This window comes from Chlamydotis macqueenii, chromosome W (genome assembly GCF_036417535.1).
Source record: "Chlamydotis macqueenii isolate bChlMac1 chromosome W, bChlMac1.mat, whole genome shotgun sequence".
Taxonomy (NCBI): Eukaryota; Metazoa; Chordata; class Aves; order Otidiformes; family Otididae; genus Chlamydotis; species Chlamydotis macqueenii.
In genome coordinates, this window is record NC_141592.1 from 14,133,399 (window position 1) to 14,151,269 (window position 17,871).

At 49.4% G+C, this 17,871-nt stretch overlaps 1 protein-coding gene and 1 long non-coding RNA gene across 3 annotated transcripts in view; both read right to left on the bottom strand.

Annotated features, from left to right (window-relative positions):
* Positions 1–10,674, bottom strand: part of LOC104478070 (SMAD family member 7) — a 30,408-nt gene extending 19,734 nt beyond the window's left edge. Inside the window, exons 1-3 of one of the 2 annotated variants that reach the window (XM_086769689.1) lie at positions 10,093–10,674; positions 9,548–9,601; positions 3,946–4,017 (exon numbers count right to left, since the gene is read on the bottom strand). In XM_086769689.1, the coding sequence (XP_086625815.1) occupies positions 3,946–4,017; positions 9,548–9,601; positions 10,093–10,588 (622 nt within the window). In that variant the 5' untranslated portion in view covers positions 10,589–10,674. Of the gene's footprint in view, positions 1–3,945; positions 4,021–9,547; positions 9,602–10,092 lie in introns of both variants that reach the window. The other variant, XM_086769688.1, reaches the window with a different exon arrangement.
* The window catches only part of LOC147596583 (uncharacterized), a 173,806-nt gene that overhangs the window by 42,446 nt on the left and 113,489 nt on the right, over positions 1–17,871 (bottom strand). The window lies entirely within an intron of this gene.

Here is a 17,871-nt window from a genome sequence, read left to right on the forward strand (position 1 = left end):
CTGGAGCAGGGAATTATGTTGATGCTTCTCCAGTCTCTGGAGGTCTTTTCCCATCTTTTTGGTACAGAGGAGTTGGGAGGGAGAAACTGAGGCTGTGCTTGCTCCGAAAGAGCCTTGCAGGTCTCCCAGCCTCAAGCCTTGGAGAGCCTTGGTCCAGCACCGATCAAGCATCATCACTCAACCTCCACTGGCTCCAGAAGACTCTGGGGTGGTTCCAGAGTCAGGGCAAGTCAACAGGATTGGGCTGAAACTGGATAAACTCTCGGGTTTGCTATTTTATGAATAACTCCTATAAATTAAAAAGTAGTGGAGGTGGCGAGGACACAATCCAGCTCACCTCACTTTCCCTCTGTGATGGCCAGCTCTGGGCCTCTTGGAGAGCTTCGCTTTGCCAGCAGATCTAGCACCATCCATCTGTTCTGCAGGAGTCACCTTCTTGCCCACCATGGGCACCACAACCTTCCATCGGCCAAGAGCCACCAGCCCCACGCCACACACGGGTCAAGAGGGAGATGTCCAGGGGTGAGTGGAGAGCATTCCATGGAGACCCAGCATCAACATTGTTAAGTACCATCAGCTCACTCCTACCCTCGGAGTAAATCTCCATGGGTTGTATGAGCATTCAGCTCCCACCAATCAGATGCCACCGGACCTCGAGTCAGCCACCTCCAGGCTCTCCAAGCACGGCTTTGCTTGTTTGAAAGAAGAGTCATAACCAAACACATCTGCTGGGAACAAGTCAGCTCAAAATACAGGAAAAACCACCCTCTGTCTCCTATTTACGGAAATTATTTTTATCTCCAATGTGTTATTTTTGCTCTCCTCTTTAACCACATCAAGGATACAAAGGATCTGGACTGGTAATACCTGAGAACAACCATCTCAGTGGGAGACATTGTGAGCAAGAATTCCTGACCTACCCACAGAGTGACCACTGATAAAAATAAAGATATAAGAAAATAAAGAAAGGCAAGAATATGGAAGTGAGAGCCAGCACCTCGGGGGAGTGAGGGGTGCATCAGCTGGAGAAGGGGATGTCTAGGGAAGAGACATGGGAGGTGGGACGAGAAGAGGACACCAGCATGGCATCAAGGACTACCCAATATTGCATTCCTGGGCCAGGAAGGAGAACAGAAAGCGGAAGAAGAGAAAGAGCAGCTCAGATTGGTAATCACAAAGGGGAAACACTCCCCATACCTTCCCCCTGGTTGCATCGTTCCCCCTCCCACATCCTGCTGCACGCCTCTGGTATCAGCGAAACTGCCTTCAGCCTCCAGGAGACTGCAACCCCAGTGGTGGTTGGACCTGAGACTCCTCATCATCAAAGGATCCTCATGTAGAGCTGCAAGGGTGCTTGCTTTGACCCCCTTTTTAACGCTCCTCTTGCCATCACCCTCTCAACCTCCGCCATGCAGTTTCCCTGCCAGAGTGGCTGTGAACCGCAGGCTGGCCCCATCCTCAAATTCTCGGTGCAGAGAGCGATCTGCCTCACTAAACCCTGCCCTTACAGCTTCCAGACGTTAGAGCAGGTCTAGCGACTTTGAACACCACTACTACACCAGCATGCACTGCCCCATCACTGAACCCACCACCACCATCCACCCGTGATGTCTTCTTCCTCAGCCTCCTGCTCCAGCTTCCAAATCTACCAAAAATTAGGGTGTTTTTTTTTTCTTTTCTTACAGCTGTCCTTTCATCAAGGAACCGCAAATCCAGCGTGTAGAGCCCTGGTCTGGAGGGGACGAGGGATGCTGGATTCTCCACTCAGCATCAACCCATCCCCATCTACCCAAACCTAGGTAAGACCAAGCCTAAGTGCTCCCCATGTACACTGTCAGTAACTCATTAAAGCCCTCTTCAAACACACTCTTCTGCTGACTGAAATATGGGGGGGGGGGGGGTTAGAAAAAAGAAGGAGAAAGCAAGCTTTGGAAGATCGCTGCAAAGTGCGTTTTATTTTTCTTTCTCAACTGGGTCTCTCCAGTTGGGAATTTTAAGCGCTGCACTTCTGCGCGCAGAAGGGAGATGCCAGTAAATCAGAGCAAATTCAAAACAAATGCTCTTTCATGTGGAGGCATTCGGCCTTGTTTCAGGGCTTGGGTAGGTAACTGTATCCCTTCATGAGTCAACTCTCCTATCAGCTCCTCATTAAACTAAATGGCTACAATTACATTTGGGGAGGAAAAAAGAGTGGTTAATGATCATAAAAGGTTCTGTTTCCAGGCTTTGGAGGGGGGAAATCTTTGATAAGGAAGAGAAAAAAAAATCCAATCCAATGAAATAATTAAAAAAAAAATAGAATAAATTTTTAAAATGCATTTTCGGGGGGGAAGGTGCTTTCTTTTGGGAAGGAGGCTCTATCAAGGAGCTGGGGCTCCCCTTCCCGCAGCCCTTCAGGAAGCACCAGGAACAAGTCGTGTTATTTCCTGCAGCCCAAACCCCCACCTCCCGCCTTCCAGACGAGATGTTATCAATAGGTTGAATCTTACAGAAAGCCCCCTTTTAAAAGTGAGTACTTCCTCCGCTTATTTCATGTGGTATCCTGTGGAACTGAACTCTCTCCTCCCCTCCACAACAGGTGTATTTCAGGAGGAAAAAGGAAGAAAAAAAAAATCTAACAACATCCTTATTGTGTTGTTTTGCTTCTTGTCTTTTTTCTTTATACAGTCTCTTTTTTTCCTTCCCTAAAGCTATAGGCTCCAAAAGCAAAAAAAAAAACCAAAGACAAACCCAACAGTCTTCTGCATTAAAAAAAAAAAAAAAAAAAAAAGCAGCTACAAATTTCTCTGTTCCCTCTCCCCCTCCGTTTGATTAATCCTCATTAGGGCCTTTGAACAAACAATATGCTCCCCTCTCAAATAACAGACAGGGTATATATTACACCCAAAGAAAAACAAACAAGGTTCACTTAAAGACATCCACACCAAATGCAATTCCTGGAGAGAGGCAGGGGCAGATGCACGCGCGCGTGGCCACCACCAACCTATTTCTGAAATTCCAGTTTCAGGGTGATGAATAAACTGTAAACGGGGAGACATCCCAACAAAGGGAAGCACCATCGAACATCAGGGAGTTCACGCAGGTATATGGTTTCAGACACTTTAATCCCGGTAGAGACAGAGTCCAGCCACAGAGTTGGCTGGTCCGGGGTGGGAGTCGCGGTGCTGGAGACATCACACCTTGGAAAAGGTGTTGGGAGTTGGACTAGATGACCTTGAAAGGTCCTTCCAACCCAAACCATTCTAGGACTCTATGAAAAACCCAAGAGGGGTGGTGAAATCACCCTCCGAACCCTCATTCTGTAACAGCACCTGGAGGCTGAAGGAGATGGCAAACGGGAAAACAAGGGAAATCATAGAATATCTCAAGTTGGAAGGGAGTCCAACGAGTCCAACTCCCTCTGCAATGTCTTGGCAAAAAACGAGGTCACCTTTCCTCCCTGGGCACCATGAGATGAGATGTGGGATGATGCTGACCCTACCAGGATGATGGTGACCCTACCAGGAGCAAAGCCCAAGCACAGCTCTTGTCCCAGAGACAAAAGCTACCACCACCAAGTCAAGGAGAGTTGACGCCAAATCCTTCTGTGAGGCACAACCATAGCTGCTCCAATAATCCACATATCCGAATGAATGGGTGACCAACATCACTTTGCCTTCCCCAACACGCCTCTTCCTGCCTCACTCCAAAAATTAATGGAGCATAAGGCTGGAATTGAAAGAAAATATGGGCTTTCGGGGATGGAGAACCTCGCCTGGGATTTCAACACATCCTCTGTGTATGAGGTATGCAGCTGCTACTGAAATGAAACCTAATTCCCCCTTCGAGAACATCTTTCTCAATGACTTGCACACCCAAAACTACCCAGCATCACTTCACCTTCCATCAGGACCCTCAGTCACCGCAACCCACAGTCAAAATCAAGGGCAACAAGAGATGTCTTACCTGAAAGCCCCCCAGGGGCTAGACAATTAGTTCCCCCTGTTTCAGTGGAGGAAGGCACAGAGTCTGGACAATCTGCTGGAGTGGAGGAAAAGAAAAAATCAGTATATAGGTGGTTCTTCGCAGGCTCCCAGCATCACCGCAAGCAGAACACACATTCCAAAGGGTTTAGCAGAAAGCGATTACTAATTGTCCACGCAGAGATGGTAGTTCATCAAGAAGCATCCACCCTAACTCATCGCCTCAATCAAGGTTGCGTGCTGCACTTCATCACCAGCCAACGCTGATTATAGACCTGCAAAAATTACAGACTGGCTGCCACCACTCTGTCCAAGTCACTAGGTAATGAGATCAAGGTTCTGGTCACTCTGATGTAAGCGAGCTCCCAAAAATGCTTAAATCGTGGCTTTACGCACCCAATTTACTCAACACCTGTAACTCACCAAAACGGGAACTGAAAGGGAAATGTCTCATTGCCGCACTTTTGTAGCAAACGGTCTACATTTGCACTCCCCCGCTCAATTTTTGTCACTGCCAGTTGCTGGCAGAGCTTGCACCCCGCTGTCACCTCCTGGAACAGGGGGGCAACTGGATCTACTCCTTCACACAACACAGAGGGGCAAGTGCAGGGTAAGATCGGCTGCCCTGTTATGAGGTTTCTGCTGATGCATGGAGGTGTTCGAGTTCAAGGTTTGGACTTTGCCACCCCAAGACTGCTCCTTCAGGTGACAAGAGCCAGGAGCCAACACCGATCTCCTGGTCCTACAGGTCCAGCTTTTCAATCACTACCATGGGGGAGACGAGCTCAAGGACACTCCATGTCAGAAGATCCATGAAGTTCACACAACCTTCTGGTCCTCGGCAGGCTGACGGGGACTTTGAGTGTCATCCAATTTGGGCTCCCTAATGACATCATTTTGCTCATGGCTCTATCTCAAAGCAAGGGCCACCACCAGGAGAGACGAGATAACTTTCTTCCTACTGATAAAGTAATTTTTCCAGATTTCATCCATGAAATCCCAGTGAAAAAGAAATTCTTGTCTGCATAACCTCATTTTATCAGAGTAAAATAGAAGCCCTAACAGGAATATACAGTTTAACAGGATATACTTAATCAAGCCAAAAACAATAGGAGTGACAGGAAATAGACTTACTTGCGAAATACTGTATATGATACACTCTCTAAATGCCTTGTCCTGCTTTCTATGCTTTAAAGAAATAGGGGTTTTCTCTTTTTTTCTTTTTTTTTTTTGTCCTACTCTAGGGATCACACATGACCAGGTCCTCTGTTAGCACATGGGACAGGACGGCAGGAGGGAAACCTAGCCCAATGTAAAATGCATAACCCCAGCAACGGAGCGAGGCTGGTCTTACAGCGACACTGATCCAGTTTGACTCCGAATCCATTTGGCATTTCTGCGCGGAGGCTGCAAACAAGGATGGATTCAGAGCCTCTCTAAACACCTGGACCACTCCCTGATCCACACTATCCATCAAAGGAAAGCCCAAGTGTGGGCTTCTTTACAACTGTCAGCTCCGTTCCCGTGCCCCAGCATCCAACAGCCAGTTCTCTTCATCAATTAATTATCTTCTGAAGTCTCTTTAGAGGACACAGAGCTGACGCACCTCGACTCTAGACCAAGAGTGATGGCCAGGTGTGGGATAGGCCCAAAAGTGGGACTCTCCTGGGCTCTCCGCCCTACACGTGGCTGTTTCATCCTTGCACTCTTCCCACCATCCACAGATCTGACAAGGGCTCTTGCTAGTAGGGGGTACTCAGGCTCCTTTTATTTTCAGCACCAAGAGGTCGTCGGATCAGAGGTAGGATCAAGCCAACAGCATGTGAATCTCCTCCCAAAACCGCCTCCCCGCACTGTAAAACCATCAACAATTATTCCTGGTGGCCACCAGCCCAACCTTGCAAGGTGCCGAATAGTTCCTGAAAGCTGCCAAGTCTCCAACTCCCCGGAAAGTTGATACCACTGGAGGGCATTCGGCTCTGCAGCAATATCTCAGTGGGTTTCCTGCACTCTCGTACTACAGCACCACCAGGACCAGGCACCCAGGAGCACGATAGACACAGCCACTTGTAGCCCCTTGTCCCACTTAATGACATGTCAAAATATCTGCTTGAATGTGGGGGCACTACTACCCACCTCGCTTCCAACACATCTGCAAGTGTCAGCTCCTGCAGGGATACTGGGGATGCTGAGCTCCCACATGCCTCCAGGATTGCAGGGTGAGCCTGGCCCCATGCAAGCCATCGTCATCTATCCCTGCAAACGTCCCATCTAAGGAAGAGGGAAAGTCCTCTCCCTGATGAACGAGAAGCCAGGCTGGACCTACAGCCTTCCTACAGATAACCTGGCTGTCAAGGGCAAATCTTTCCACTCTACGGGCCAAATACCAGATCTATCCTATCAACACACAGACTGATGTGGGGTTTCACTACCTGCAGCAGACCCCCCCCAGCTCTCTGTCCATCCCTGCTTTCCTCCAGCCAGCGGCACAGCCTGTCCCAACCTCCATCACCTCCAAAAAAAAAAAAAAAGCAATCCTCATCGTAATGGCTTTAAACTAAAATAGGGTAGATTTAGATTAGATATAAGGAAGACTTTTTTTATGCTGAGGGTAGTGAGGCACTGGCCCAAGTTGCCCAGAGAGGTGGTGGATGCCCCATCCCTGGAAACGTTCAAGGCCAGGTTGGACGGGGCTCTGAGCAACCTGATCTGGTTGGAGATGTTCCTGCTCCTTGCAGAGGGATTGGACCAGATGGCCTTGAAAGGTCCCTTCCAACCCTAACCATTCTGTGATTCTAATATCACAGGCACTGGCAATCGCTGCTAGAGTCCATGCTGCTTCACATATTCCTGTCTGGCTGGCCATATGAAGCACTTAAAAGACATAGCACTAAATACTTAAATATTTTTATTGCCACTGACATGCTAGATGGAAAAGCAGAAGTTTCCTGCTGAATGCACATTCCCAGCTCCATTGGCAGATGCAGTTGCCCAAGTTGAAATGGAGGGATCGCTCACACCCAAGATCTCAGGGGAGAAGATGGCTCATGTGTATCAGCCAGGCAAAAGACTTCACACCTTCCCATCGTCATAGAATCATGGAACAGTTTGGGTTGGAAGGAACCTTAAAGATCATGCAGTTCCAATCCCCCTGGCCTGGGCAGGGACACCTTCCACCAGACCAGGTTGCTCAGAGCCCAGTCCAACCTGGCCTTGAATGTTTCCAGGGATGGGGCATCCACAGCTTCTCTGGGCAATCTGTACCAGCACCTCACCACCCTCTCCCATCTAACCAGCCCATGGCAAGCAATCCTCAACATCCAGCCGGGAAACTGCTACAGGAGATGGCACCGATGCTGGGATGGGAAATCCTCGGTCCCTCCACAGAGGAAACGTCAAGAAGTCCTGAGCTTGCAAAATTCACCTGCAACAACAGACTTCCAGGCTCCGCTTGTGCCTGTCGCAGCCTCGTTAAGTCAAGAGTTCAGCTGCCAAATGGATTTTTCTTTTAAAAAGGAAAAAAAAAGAGGACTTTTTGGTGAGTAACCCAGTTGTTTCTGCATTTCCAATGGGCAGCATTAATCACTTCCTATTGGCCAATAGGAATAATTTTTCCTTTCGAAATGGCACATTCATGTTCTGCAGCTTTTCTGTTTACACACATTTTGCTACCTTATGTCAACACTTGCTAATGAATAAATATATATATAACTGAACATGAGGTCCTGGCAGAGGCAGATTGGACATTTAAACCCTGCTAATAGAGCAGGGTCTGGAGCACAAGTCTTATGAGGAGCGGCTGAGAGAGTTGGGATTGTTTAGTCTGGAGAAGAGGAGGCTCAGGGGAGACCTCATTGCACTCTATAGCTTCCTGAAGGCAGGTTGTGATGAACAGGGGTTTGGCCTCTTCTTCCAGGCAACAAGCAGGACCCGAGGAAATGGCCACAAGTTGTACCAGAGGAGGTTTAGATTGGACTTGAGGAAAAACTTTTTCTCTCAAAGAGTGGTAAGGCACTGGAACGGCCTGCCCAGGGAGGTGGTGGAGTCTCCGTCCCTGGCAGTGTTCAAGAGGCGGCTTGATGAGAAGCTACAGGATATGGTTTAGTAGCTGTGGCAGCAATGGTAGTGGGAAGACGGTTGGACTAGATGATCTTATAGGTCCCATCCAACCATGTGATTCTATGATTCTATGATTCTATGATTTATCCTAACATCTTTACAGGAAACTGAAGGCAAGCTTGAACCCTGCAGCTCCGAATCTCCTTGCATCCCACGCCAGGATTGTCGTTGGGTAGAAACAAAGGCAATAAAAGCAGAAATAGAAAGTTTTGGGGGAGCACTGCATGAATGACGCCTGTTGCGTCTGAATCCCCAAAACTTCATGACCCAGCAGACCCTCAGAGTATTTTGTGGAACAAGCCTGCATCCCAGCACGTGCTCGGGATGTTGAACCTACTCCCGATATCCCTCGCTCATTCATGAGCCTTTATCTCCTGTTTTTTCATGCCAAGGCAAAATATTTCATGCTTTGCAACTCAACTGTTTGTTTGTTAAACAGCTTCGCTTATTCTCAGATGGCATAAAGAGAGTTATTAGCGTTTCTCAAGAGTCTGCAGAGGGGAAAAACAACAGTCCAGCCTCCGAGGGAGGAGTGGGACCCCGCGTGTCTGGAGCAACCTCAAATTTAGGGTTTCTTTTAGTCCTGAAGAATTGAAGAGCAACAATTTTAAAGAAATTGCCCTTTTGGCCAAAAAAAACCCGACTTGATATTGGTCTTCAGACCAATCTTTGCCTCCCTGCACCACCACATGACCACAGAGACCACCGCGCTCCAGTCAACCCTCCCAATCCCCTAATCCTCAGGGAGCCAGGAACTGCTCCTCCCCGAGCTCCCCCAGTTTCCAATTCTCCCCACTTCTCCTTTTCCCAGCCCGATTTATCTCAGACCTGGTGAGCTCGCTGCCAACCAAGAGTTTATGGAAACAACAGCAAAAGAGCTGGTGCCAGCCTCGAATGGGCTTCTCCCCTGGCACCCTGACATTCAATTACAAGCAACAGGCACGCAGAGCAGTGCTAGGAAAAAAAAAAAGGGAAAAAAAAATACCTTTTCAACCTCCTTTCCTAATTTTTTCAACCTGAAAAGGCGGAATTAGGCTCTTAAAGCACAAAAAGATTTCTACCAACTCCATTTGTCAAGTCTCACTGGGATTCCCAGCCATCAGGGAGATGCTAGCCAGAGCTGTGCTGCATCCCAACCTAAATCCCAACAAATTTACCCAGGGGTGCGGGAGCACTGCCATTTCCAACCAGAGCCCACGGTTGTCCTGGCTTTCCCAGTGACTTGAGCAGCGAAGGCCTGTGCTGCACTGCAACCCTTCCTCGATTCCCTGCCAGGGTTTTAAAACCCTGCTTTGTGCAGAGGATGTCTTAGATAAATTATATGTTATTTTTTTCCAGGGGTATCAGAAGGCATAGATGCAGGCAAGCAGTCCAAAAGCGAAATGCATGGTAAAGGCAGGGGAGTGTTAAAAAAAAAAGACTGTAAAAAAATTTGCAGTCTGCATTGAAAAAAGAAGTCCACTTACCAGTTGGTTTGAGAAAATCCATTGGATATCTGGAGTAGGGTGGAGGGGGAGACTCTGGAATTAGAAAAGTAGAGAGCCATGAGAAAGAGGGAAAAAAAAAGGAAGATAGGAACTTATGATAACAGTGGCATTCTTTTAGAAAAACTGTTTGTCTTAGCTCTGGGGCTTGGAGGCAGGACAGCGAGGCGGTGATTGCCTTGATATTTAGCTGTCAGATAAACAAAAGGGGCCGTCTGGCGCCAGTCTCCCTCCTATCTGCAGCTCGGGCCGTCTGAGCGGGGCCTCCTCGGCTCGGCGGAGCCGCGGCAGCGTCGGGACCGACCGCTCCAGCCGGGCCCTAATCTCCCGACACCGGGCGGGGAGGCCACGCCGGGGGGCCCGGGGCGGGGGGCACTCCCTCCCCTCAATATATATTAAAAAAAAAAAAAAGCATAAAACACTGCGATGGGGGGGGAGGGCGTTTTGAGGAGGGGTTTCCCTGTGGAAAAAAAAAAGCGTTCAGTGGGCAGGGAGCCTGCATCCCCCGTGTCCCCCTCCCCGCCTACCTAGCTCGCAGAGCCGGCTGAGGTGGTGCGGGTTGCAGCAGACGAGCTCGGTGTGAGCCTTGCCGTAGGATTCACAGCAACATAACCGCTTCACTTCGGAAGAGTGGCGGAGGTCGGGCCAGCGGAACACTTTGCAGAGCAACACCGGTAAAGGGTACCAGTGCTGGCCCAGCCGGGAGTCGGCCTTGGCAGGCAGCAGCAGGCAAGGGGTGCGAGCCCCGCCGCGGGACTCCACGGCGTGCAGCAGCCCCTCCAGCTGCCGTTCCTTCAACCGCTTCAGCACGGCCTGGGTCAACGCCTTCAGTTCCGCCTCCGCGCCCGCCGCGCGGCCGCCGCCGCCGCCCGTTTTGCCCGGGCAACACCCGCGCCCCGCGCCGCCGAGGCGCGCCGGGGCCTGGGCCGCCGCCACCGCCTCCTCCTCCTCCTCCCCGCCGTCGCCGGGCGCGCGGCTCCGCCAAAGCCGCCGAACGAGCACCGAGCGTTTGGTCCTGAACATGCGGGACGTGAGGAGAAGCCCCCGGCTACGAAACGGGCATGTCGTCCGCTGCGCATGAAGGGGCCGGGAACCGAGACGCGGCGGCGGCTGAGGGCGGCGGAGGGCAGTGGCAGCGGCGGGGCCGAGACGGGCTGTGGCATGCGCCAGTCTTCGCGCTGGGACCGCGGGTTCCGCCGCCTCCCGCTGAGGGGCTGCGCCGGCCCGCGCCTCTGTTCCCACTGCCAACACCCCCCAAAAAAAAAAATTAAAGAGCGAGAGGAAAATAATAAAAAAAAAGGGGAGGTGCGGCTCGCTCTGGTTTTGCACAAAAAAAAAAAATAAAAGAAAAAAGCCCGTCTACAGTCCGCGGGGCATGGCGCCGGGAGGAGGCGGCCGGCGCCGCGCCGCTCTGCGCGGTTGCGGAGGGCGGCGGGAGCCGCCGGGGATCCTCGGCCTCCGCGGGGCCGCTGCTCCCATCAACCTGGCGGTGCTGGTGGGGGAGGGGGGGACGGGGAGTGGAGGGGAGGGGACTGATGGGACGCGGGGCAGAACCGAAAGACAGAAATCAAAAAGCTGAAATAATGTCTTTTTAAAAAAATTTTTAAAAACCCAAACAACCCTAAGATTCGGACGTCGGAATCGGCTCAAGCATCTGTCGCAAAAGAGAAGAACAAGCGCATCCGGAGTGTTGTATCCTTTCTTAAAGCCCAGGTGGTCCTGATGCGGGTTTTGGGTTTTTTTTTTAGTTTTTTTTGTTCCTTCACCTTCTTCCCAAAGGTTATTAATCCAACACACGGAGTCTTGATCCGGCTGCTACGAAAAGAAAGGAAAAAAAAAAAAAAGAAAATAAAAGTGAGGCTGCGTCCTCTCCTTCCTCCGCAGCGCCCTGCCCGCTGCCCGCTCCGCGCCCCGCTTACACGGGTGTGCGGGGCCAGCCCGCCGGCGAACCTCTCCCTGCTGCCGGCGCATCTGGCTCGCTGCTTTTTTTTTTTTTTTCTCCTGCCTTCCTTCCCTTCCTCCTCCTCCTTTCTTGGTTTTTGGTTTTTTTTTTAATTTTATTTTTTTATTTTTTTATTTTCCTCTCCGCTGGCTGCACTCTGGCTCCCTCCCCGCACCGCCGCCTCCCTCTTTTTTCCTCCTGGCTGCGCGGAGGGGGGGGCGGGGGGAGCCGTAGGAGAGGAGCCAGCAGCACTACGGTCCCTGCCGTGCCCGCCCCGCCCCGACTCCTCGCAGTGCGCAGCGGCCCGGCCCCGTCACGTGGGCGTCTAGACACGGTGTCGCTCCGGGAAAAAAAAAAAAAAAAAATATATATATATACATATATATTATATTTATTTCCAACCGCCTTGCGTAAAGCGGCGGGTCGGGTTGCAGAAAGGTTATGAGTCCTTCCCCCTGCCCCACCTCATCCCCCCCGTGTGCAGAGGGGCTCCCCCCCACCCACCCACCCCGGCAAAGCATAAGGGGAGCTCCCCAACCCTGGGTGCGCCCAAAAGTCTGCAACCCGCTGTAAATATCAAAGTATTAAACCCAATCCAGCTATTAAAAAATAATAATAATAAAAATAAATATATATACATTATTCCAGGCATGGCACGCAAAGCAAAACTGATAATAATACTTTGCACTTTTACAGCACCTGTCGCCAAAGGACGGGAAAGCATTTCACAGAGGGGAAGCATGTGGCCAATTTTCACCGAACGACGAGCGCACCGCGCTACGACTCTTCTTATGGGTCCTGCTCACTGGAATAATTTTGAGATTACTCCCTAGATCCCCCCCCCCATTTGAATTCTGCCAGCGAGATTCTGCAGAGGATGGGGAAACCGAGACACCAAGAGGCTACAGGGCTCAGGCGGCCCAGCTGCAGTCCGCTGGGAAAGTCCGGCTGGACCTCTTAGTGCCAGGCTTTGCGGGACAGAAGTCCCCAAGGGTCCCCATCCCGCACACTCTCCCACGGATGAATCCCTCCTTTTTCGTATAATGAGGATAGAAGTTGCTTCAGGTCGCTCGCTAAGTCACTCCTTGCAAGGTGAGTCCAAGCAGAGAACTCTTAAATCACGGCTGCTATCACCAAAACCCATTTCTAAAACAATTGCACCCAACTCAATGCAACACCAACCGTAAAACACAGTGGGGACAAAAACGAACACCTTTGGTGCAGGCTGGAATAATTTCAGAGCCGTTTTGCAAATATTCACATGAGCAGGCCAGGGAGACTCCTCACAGGCCCAAAAATCACTCACAGTATTTGCAGAAACTAAATTAGTTAGAAAGGGGGACTATACCTGCCCAGGCCCAAAATCTGTGCAAAATCTGCTTTGTGATAAATAGCAGGAAAAAAAACTGAGGAGGGGAAAACATTATTTTCTGGCATCGAAAAGAAAAATTTAAGGTTTGTTATGAATCTGGAGTCTGAGGAAGAGGATGGACTCCTCACTTCACCTCCAAATAATTAACGGGCGCATGCACCGTCCCGCCTTGGGGTGAGGGAGGAAGGTGCCGAAGACGAAGAGCGTCTGTGTCTACTGCAAGAAAATCCCGTTGCTTTTAATGTGGTCACTTCTGCAGCCTGAAAAAATGGAAATGTGATCATATTAATAGTTTTACATCTTGAAGAGCTAAAGCTGAGTTTATTTGCATTGTAATTCAGCCTTTGACAGACAGTTGGAGCCAGGGCACTGTTAACCTAATTGTTTTGCTAACAGCACCAGGGTGTGAGACTCACCAAAGGCACTTCCAAAAAAAGGGATAAAACCAGACTTGGGGGGGGGGGGGGAACAACACCCTGTTCCTGACATCATTACCGGGTGCAAACAAACAGAGCTGATCCCTCTTTATACACAAGGGTCAATAACAAACATCCTTTGCTCTTTTGGGGGTATGTCTCTCTCTCTCTTTTTAAATTAAAAAAAAATAATAATCCCCCCCCCAAAAAAAAAAAAACACCCAACAATGAAAAGCCATTCAGGGGAGGTAGGAGAGAAGAAGCTAGTTTGAAGGTAGGGCTTGCAGGCTCCTGGCACTCTCCCACCCTTTTGTGCACATTAGGAATAGCGAAGCTTGTGGCCCTGCTTCTATTTTTACACATTATTTTCAGAGCAGAATTCTCCAATGATGGTCAAAGTCTGGGTTATGATGCCATTCGGGCTGTATCCAAGAGCTCCTTCTGCTCCGGCGGCTCACATCAACACCCCAAATTCAAGTGACGAGACCTCAGGTCTGCAAAGAAAAAGTCTTCTCCAAGCAACCTTGCCACGCACTGGGCAGCGAGTTACTGGGAGACGTGGACCTCACTCTCCAGCTCTTCTCACACAGCACGGTGTGCTAAAAATAATCGTTTTGGCACTAGTGCTTGTAGGTACTATCCACGTTACAAAGTTGCTGTGTTTGCTTAGGTTTTATCTCCAGAGAGGGGCTAAACACAAGGCAGTCTCCATACCTGGGCTCCCTTATGCCAACATAAAGAAAATTATATATATAGAAAAATATATATTAAAGCGGTCTAATCTCTCCCTAACTTGCTGGTTTGAACATAAGATGCTGCTATAACAATGCCTATCAAAGAGGAATATACACAGCATGCTGCGGGGAAGGGCAGAACGAACGCGGGCTAGTATCGGAGGGCAAGCGCTGCCGTGAAAGAGGATCTGGTATTGCCTGGCCGCCACGCAAGGCGGGTAGGAGGAGCGGTGTCTGCCCTTCATGACGTCACTCACAGCCAGAAAGCAACCGTTAATCTTTGTCCCACCTACACCTCTGCCTGTGTTGTGCCACCGTCCCCCCGATAACCCACGTCACCCATGGGACCGAGGTTCAGCCCAGCTCCTGCCGAACGTCACCAGTGGGATTTATGACCGGGAGGTGAGAGGAAAGGGATTTAGGTCAGGCAATCTGGGAAAGGGATGACCCAGGAGCCAGGGATTGCAGTGCCACAGGACATGACATCGTTTGGGAGCCACTGGCCAGACATGGGTCTGTGGAAGGGGAGATATAAAGGGGAGGATTGGAGGCAAGTGGAATATTTGATTTTACATATAAAGGAAAGCCTGCAAATCCCTTTTGCTGGGACGTATTATGCCGAGGAAGAGATCAGCTTCTTCCTCCAGCAGCCCAACCCAGAGGTCCCAATACTTTTGGGCTCTGTGTGTACTCTGTGGAGCTCTTCAGGATCTCACTGAGTGGGCGGCTCAATATTGATATAAAATATACAACCTTATGCATAACCCTTCCTTCCTTTGTATCGTACCTGTACTTTGGTGTTTCAGATATCCAAAGTAGTGAATATATGCTTTCAGACTTGTTTTGGCATGTAAGCTCTCAAAAATGGATTTTTTTTTTTTTTCCTATAAGGAAACAGCACAGCAGCTTTGCTGGAACATTTTAAAGGTAAGCGCATGTGGGCACTATAGCTGGTATCCCCCTTTCAGCATTTTAGTTTCAAAACTTAGTTTCAAAATCCTCTTTATTTCAAGTAAAAACATTTGCCAAAGGCATGAACAGCAATGTTTTGTTTGTCATTACCTATACCTATAGCTACCTAGGGCAAGCTCTGGACCAGATAACGGGGTCTGGTGGAAGGTGTCCCAGCCCAGGGCATGGGGGTTAGAACTGGATGATCTTTAAGGTCCCTCCCAACCCAAACCATTCCATGATTCCATATGTAAAGAGCTGGGGCTGACATGGGAACTAGGGAATCATTACCTTACGGTTCCTTCTCCTGAAGGAATTCTTCTCCACCCCTCTTTGGTAGATAGAAATGGTTGTAAAGGGGATGGAAGAGCAGCAGGCAAAGCAAGAGGAAGATCACCAGCTTCTGCATTTCCTATTGCTAGCAGGTAGGGGTGTAATTTTGGAGTTCCTTCCTTTTTAGCGGGATAGGTCGTAACCTTACCATCATTTATGTGTCTTTCTGTATTTATTGCGGTAGCCCGCCCAGATGCATTGTAGACCTGGTTCCTCTCCCTCAAACATCAGCCGCGTCCTCACGGGTAGTGAGACAGCAACCTATGTTTTCCCATGGTCTTTTCCAGGGACAATTCCCACCGATGCTAACGGGAATTTTGTCCCATCAGAGCCTGGGATCAGCCTGTTGTAGAAAGAGAATTCTCACATTTGTGATGGGTTGTTCAGGATCAACGTTCCTCATACTGACATGCAGCTCGACATTAAAAAAAAAATGCAATGATCAGACATCTGTGATGCAAGCTCTTTATAAACCGCTGACATTTTAAGTGTAGAGTATTGCAGTTACATTGTGCAGAAGTCTGCTTCCAAGAACATGTTTTAGCTTTCTTGTCTTCCAACCCAACACAAATTCTCATTTAAAATAACAAATTATTGCATGCTGCTTTATGTCTCATCTCTATATGACAACATTTTGGGCTCTGTATGATACACCCCTATGATGTGCTTAAGAGGGAATGGAGAAGATGCATGCAGATAATTAAGAGATGCTCCAAAATCAGGACAATTGTAGACAAGTAATGACTTTTGTCTAGAAGTCTACAACGACTTAGTCACAAAGAACCCCCTGGGGAATTAAAAAAAAAAAAGTTTGATAATGGTTTATTGAATCTCTCAAAGATAAAGGATGAGTGAAAAGCTGGATATGCTGTTAGGAGAATACAAGAGAGAAATGAAGCATCATTTTTCACTGGTAATGATCCAAGTAGAGTAATTAAACACTGGTTGTGGTGGATGCTCCATGTCGTAGTTCAGCCCCGATCGGGACCAGACTACGCAGTCTCTCTCTCACTCCCCCCACCCTCCGAGAGAACAGGGGGAGATAATATAAGAAAAACGGCTCGAGGTTTGAGATAAGGACGGGGAGAAATCCTTAAAGTTACCGTTATGGGCAAAACAGACTCGACTTGGGGAAAACTATTCATTTATTACTACAAACAGCAGGAGAATGAGACAGAGAACAAGATAACCTCCCTCCACCCCTCCCTCTTCCCAGGCTTAGCATTATCTCTACTACCTTCCCCCACCTGAGCAGCACAGGGGGAAGAGGGAATGGGGGTTATGGTCAGTCCATCACACGTTGTTTCATGCCGCTGCTTCATGGTTGGGGGAAGAACTCCTCACATTCCTCCCCTGCTCCATCATGGGGTCCCTCCCATGGGCTACAGTCCTTCGTGGAACTGCTCCGACATGGGTCATCTCTTCCACGGGGTGCAGTCCCTCCAGAACAGCTGTCCCAGTGGGCCCTCCATGGACCACAGCCTCCTTCAGGCATCCACCTGCCCCAGCGTGGGGTCCTCCACAGGCTGCAGGTGGATCTCTGCCCCTCCATGGACCTCCATGGGTTGCAGGGGGACAACCTGCTCCACCATGGTCTTCACCACAGGCTGCAGGGGAATCTTGGCCAGGAGCCGCATTACTCCTCCCCCTCCTTCTGAACTGACCTTGGCATCTGCAGCCATTCCTCTCACAAGAAAAATTCTTCACAACAGGCAGGCAGACTCCTCTCAGGTTCTCTTCACATCTCATTCACATCTTATCTCCTCTCCACTTCTTGCAGCCAGACTGGGCCGAGTCAGGCCCAGTCGGCCACCTGGCAGGAGGCTAGAGGGTGAGGCCTGCAAGGTTCACAAGGCTCGCACCTCCCCATCTCTGCCCCTGCTCAGCTTCTTCACATCTTCTCTCTTTTTTTTTCTGTTTTTTTTTTCCCCTTCTTAAATACGTTATGGCAGAGGCATTATCAGGGAACATTCTGCTACCAATTGGCTCGGCCTTGGCCAGCAGCAGGTCCGCCCTAGGCCCGGCCAAGGCCACTGAACAAAGGGGAGCAACTTCTAGCAGTTTCCTACAGAAGCTACCACCTTAGGCCTCCCCTTCACTAAACAAAACCAGAACACTCCATCAATAATAATTTTGAAGTGAGGTTTTGGTGGTATTCAGAATATGAGCTCCAGCTGGTTTAAACCTGTAGGGATGCAGGGAGTCTTTCTGGTCCAAGTTACTCAGGTGGGTAGTCTAGACAGCAGGAATAACCCTTCATACCTGATCATTTATGAATTAGTAGAGCCAGCGTATTAAAACAGATAATTGAAAAGTCCCCATTTGTCCAAGTGTAGGGTTGGGATTTTTAAATAGCTTTTTACAAATATGCTTTCATGACAGTCTTCCACATGGCTCAGTTCCAGGGAAAACAACCTGCTCAGAATTAATTTTTTTCTCTAAAGTATCCAAAGTGATGTAAGTTGCTTGAGAACTGGAGAGTGGCACTGAAATGAAATTGGGACCCCATCTGATAAGCACTACCTCTAGGACAAGAAATTTCCTTTGAACCTGAAATA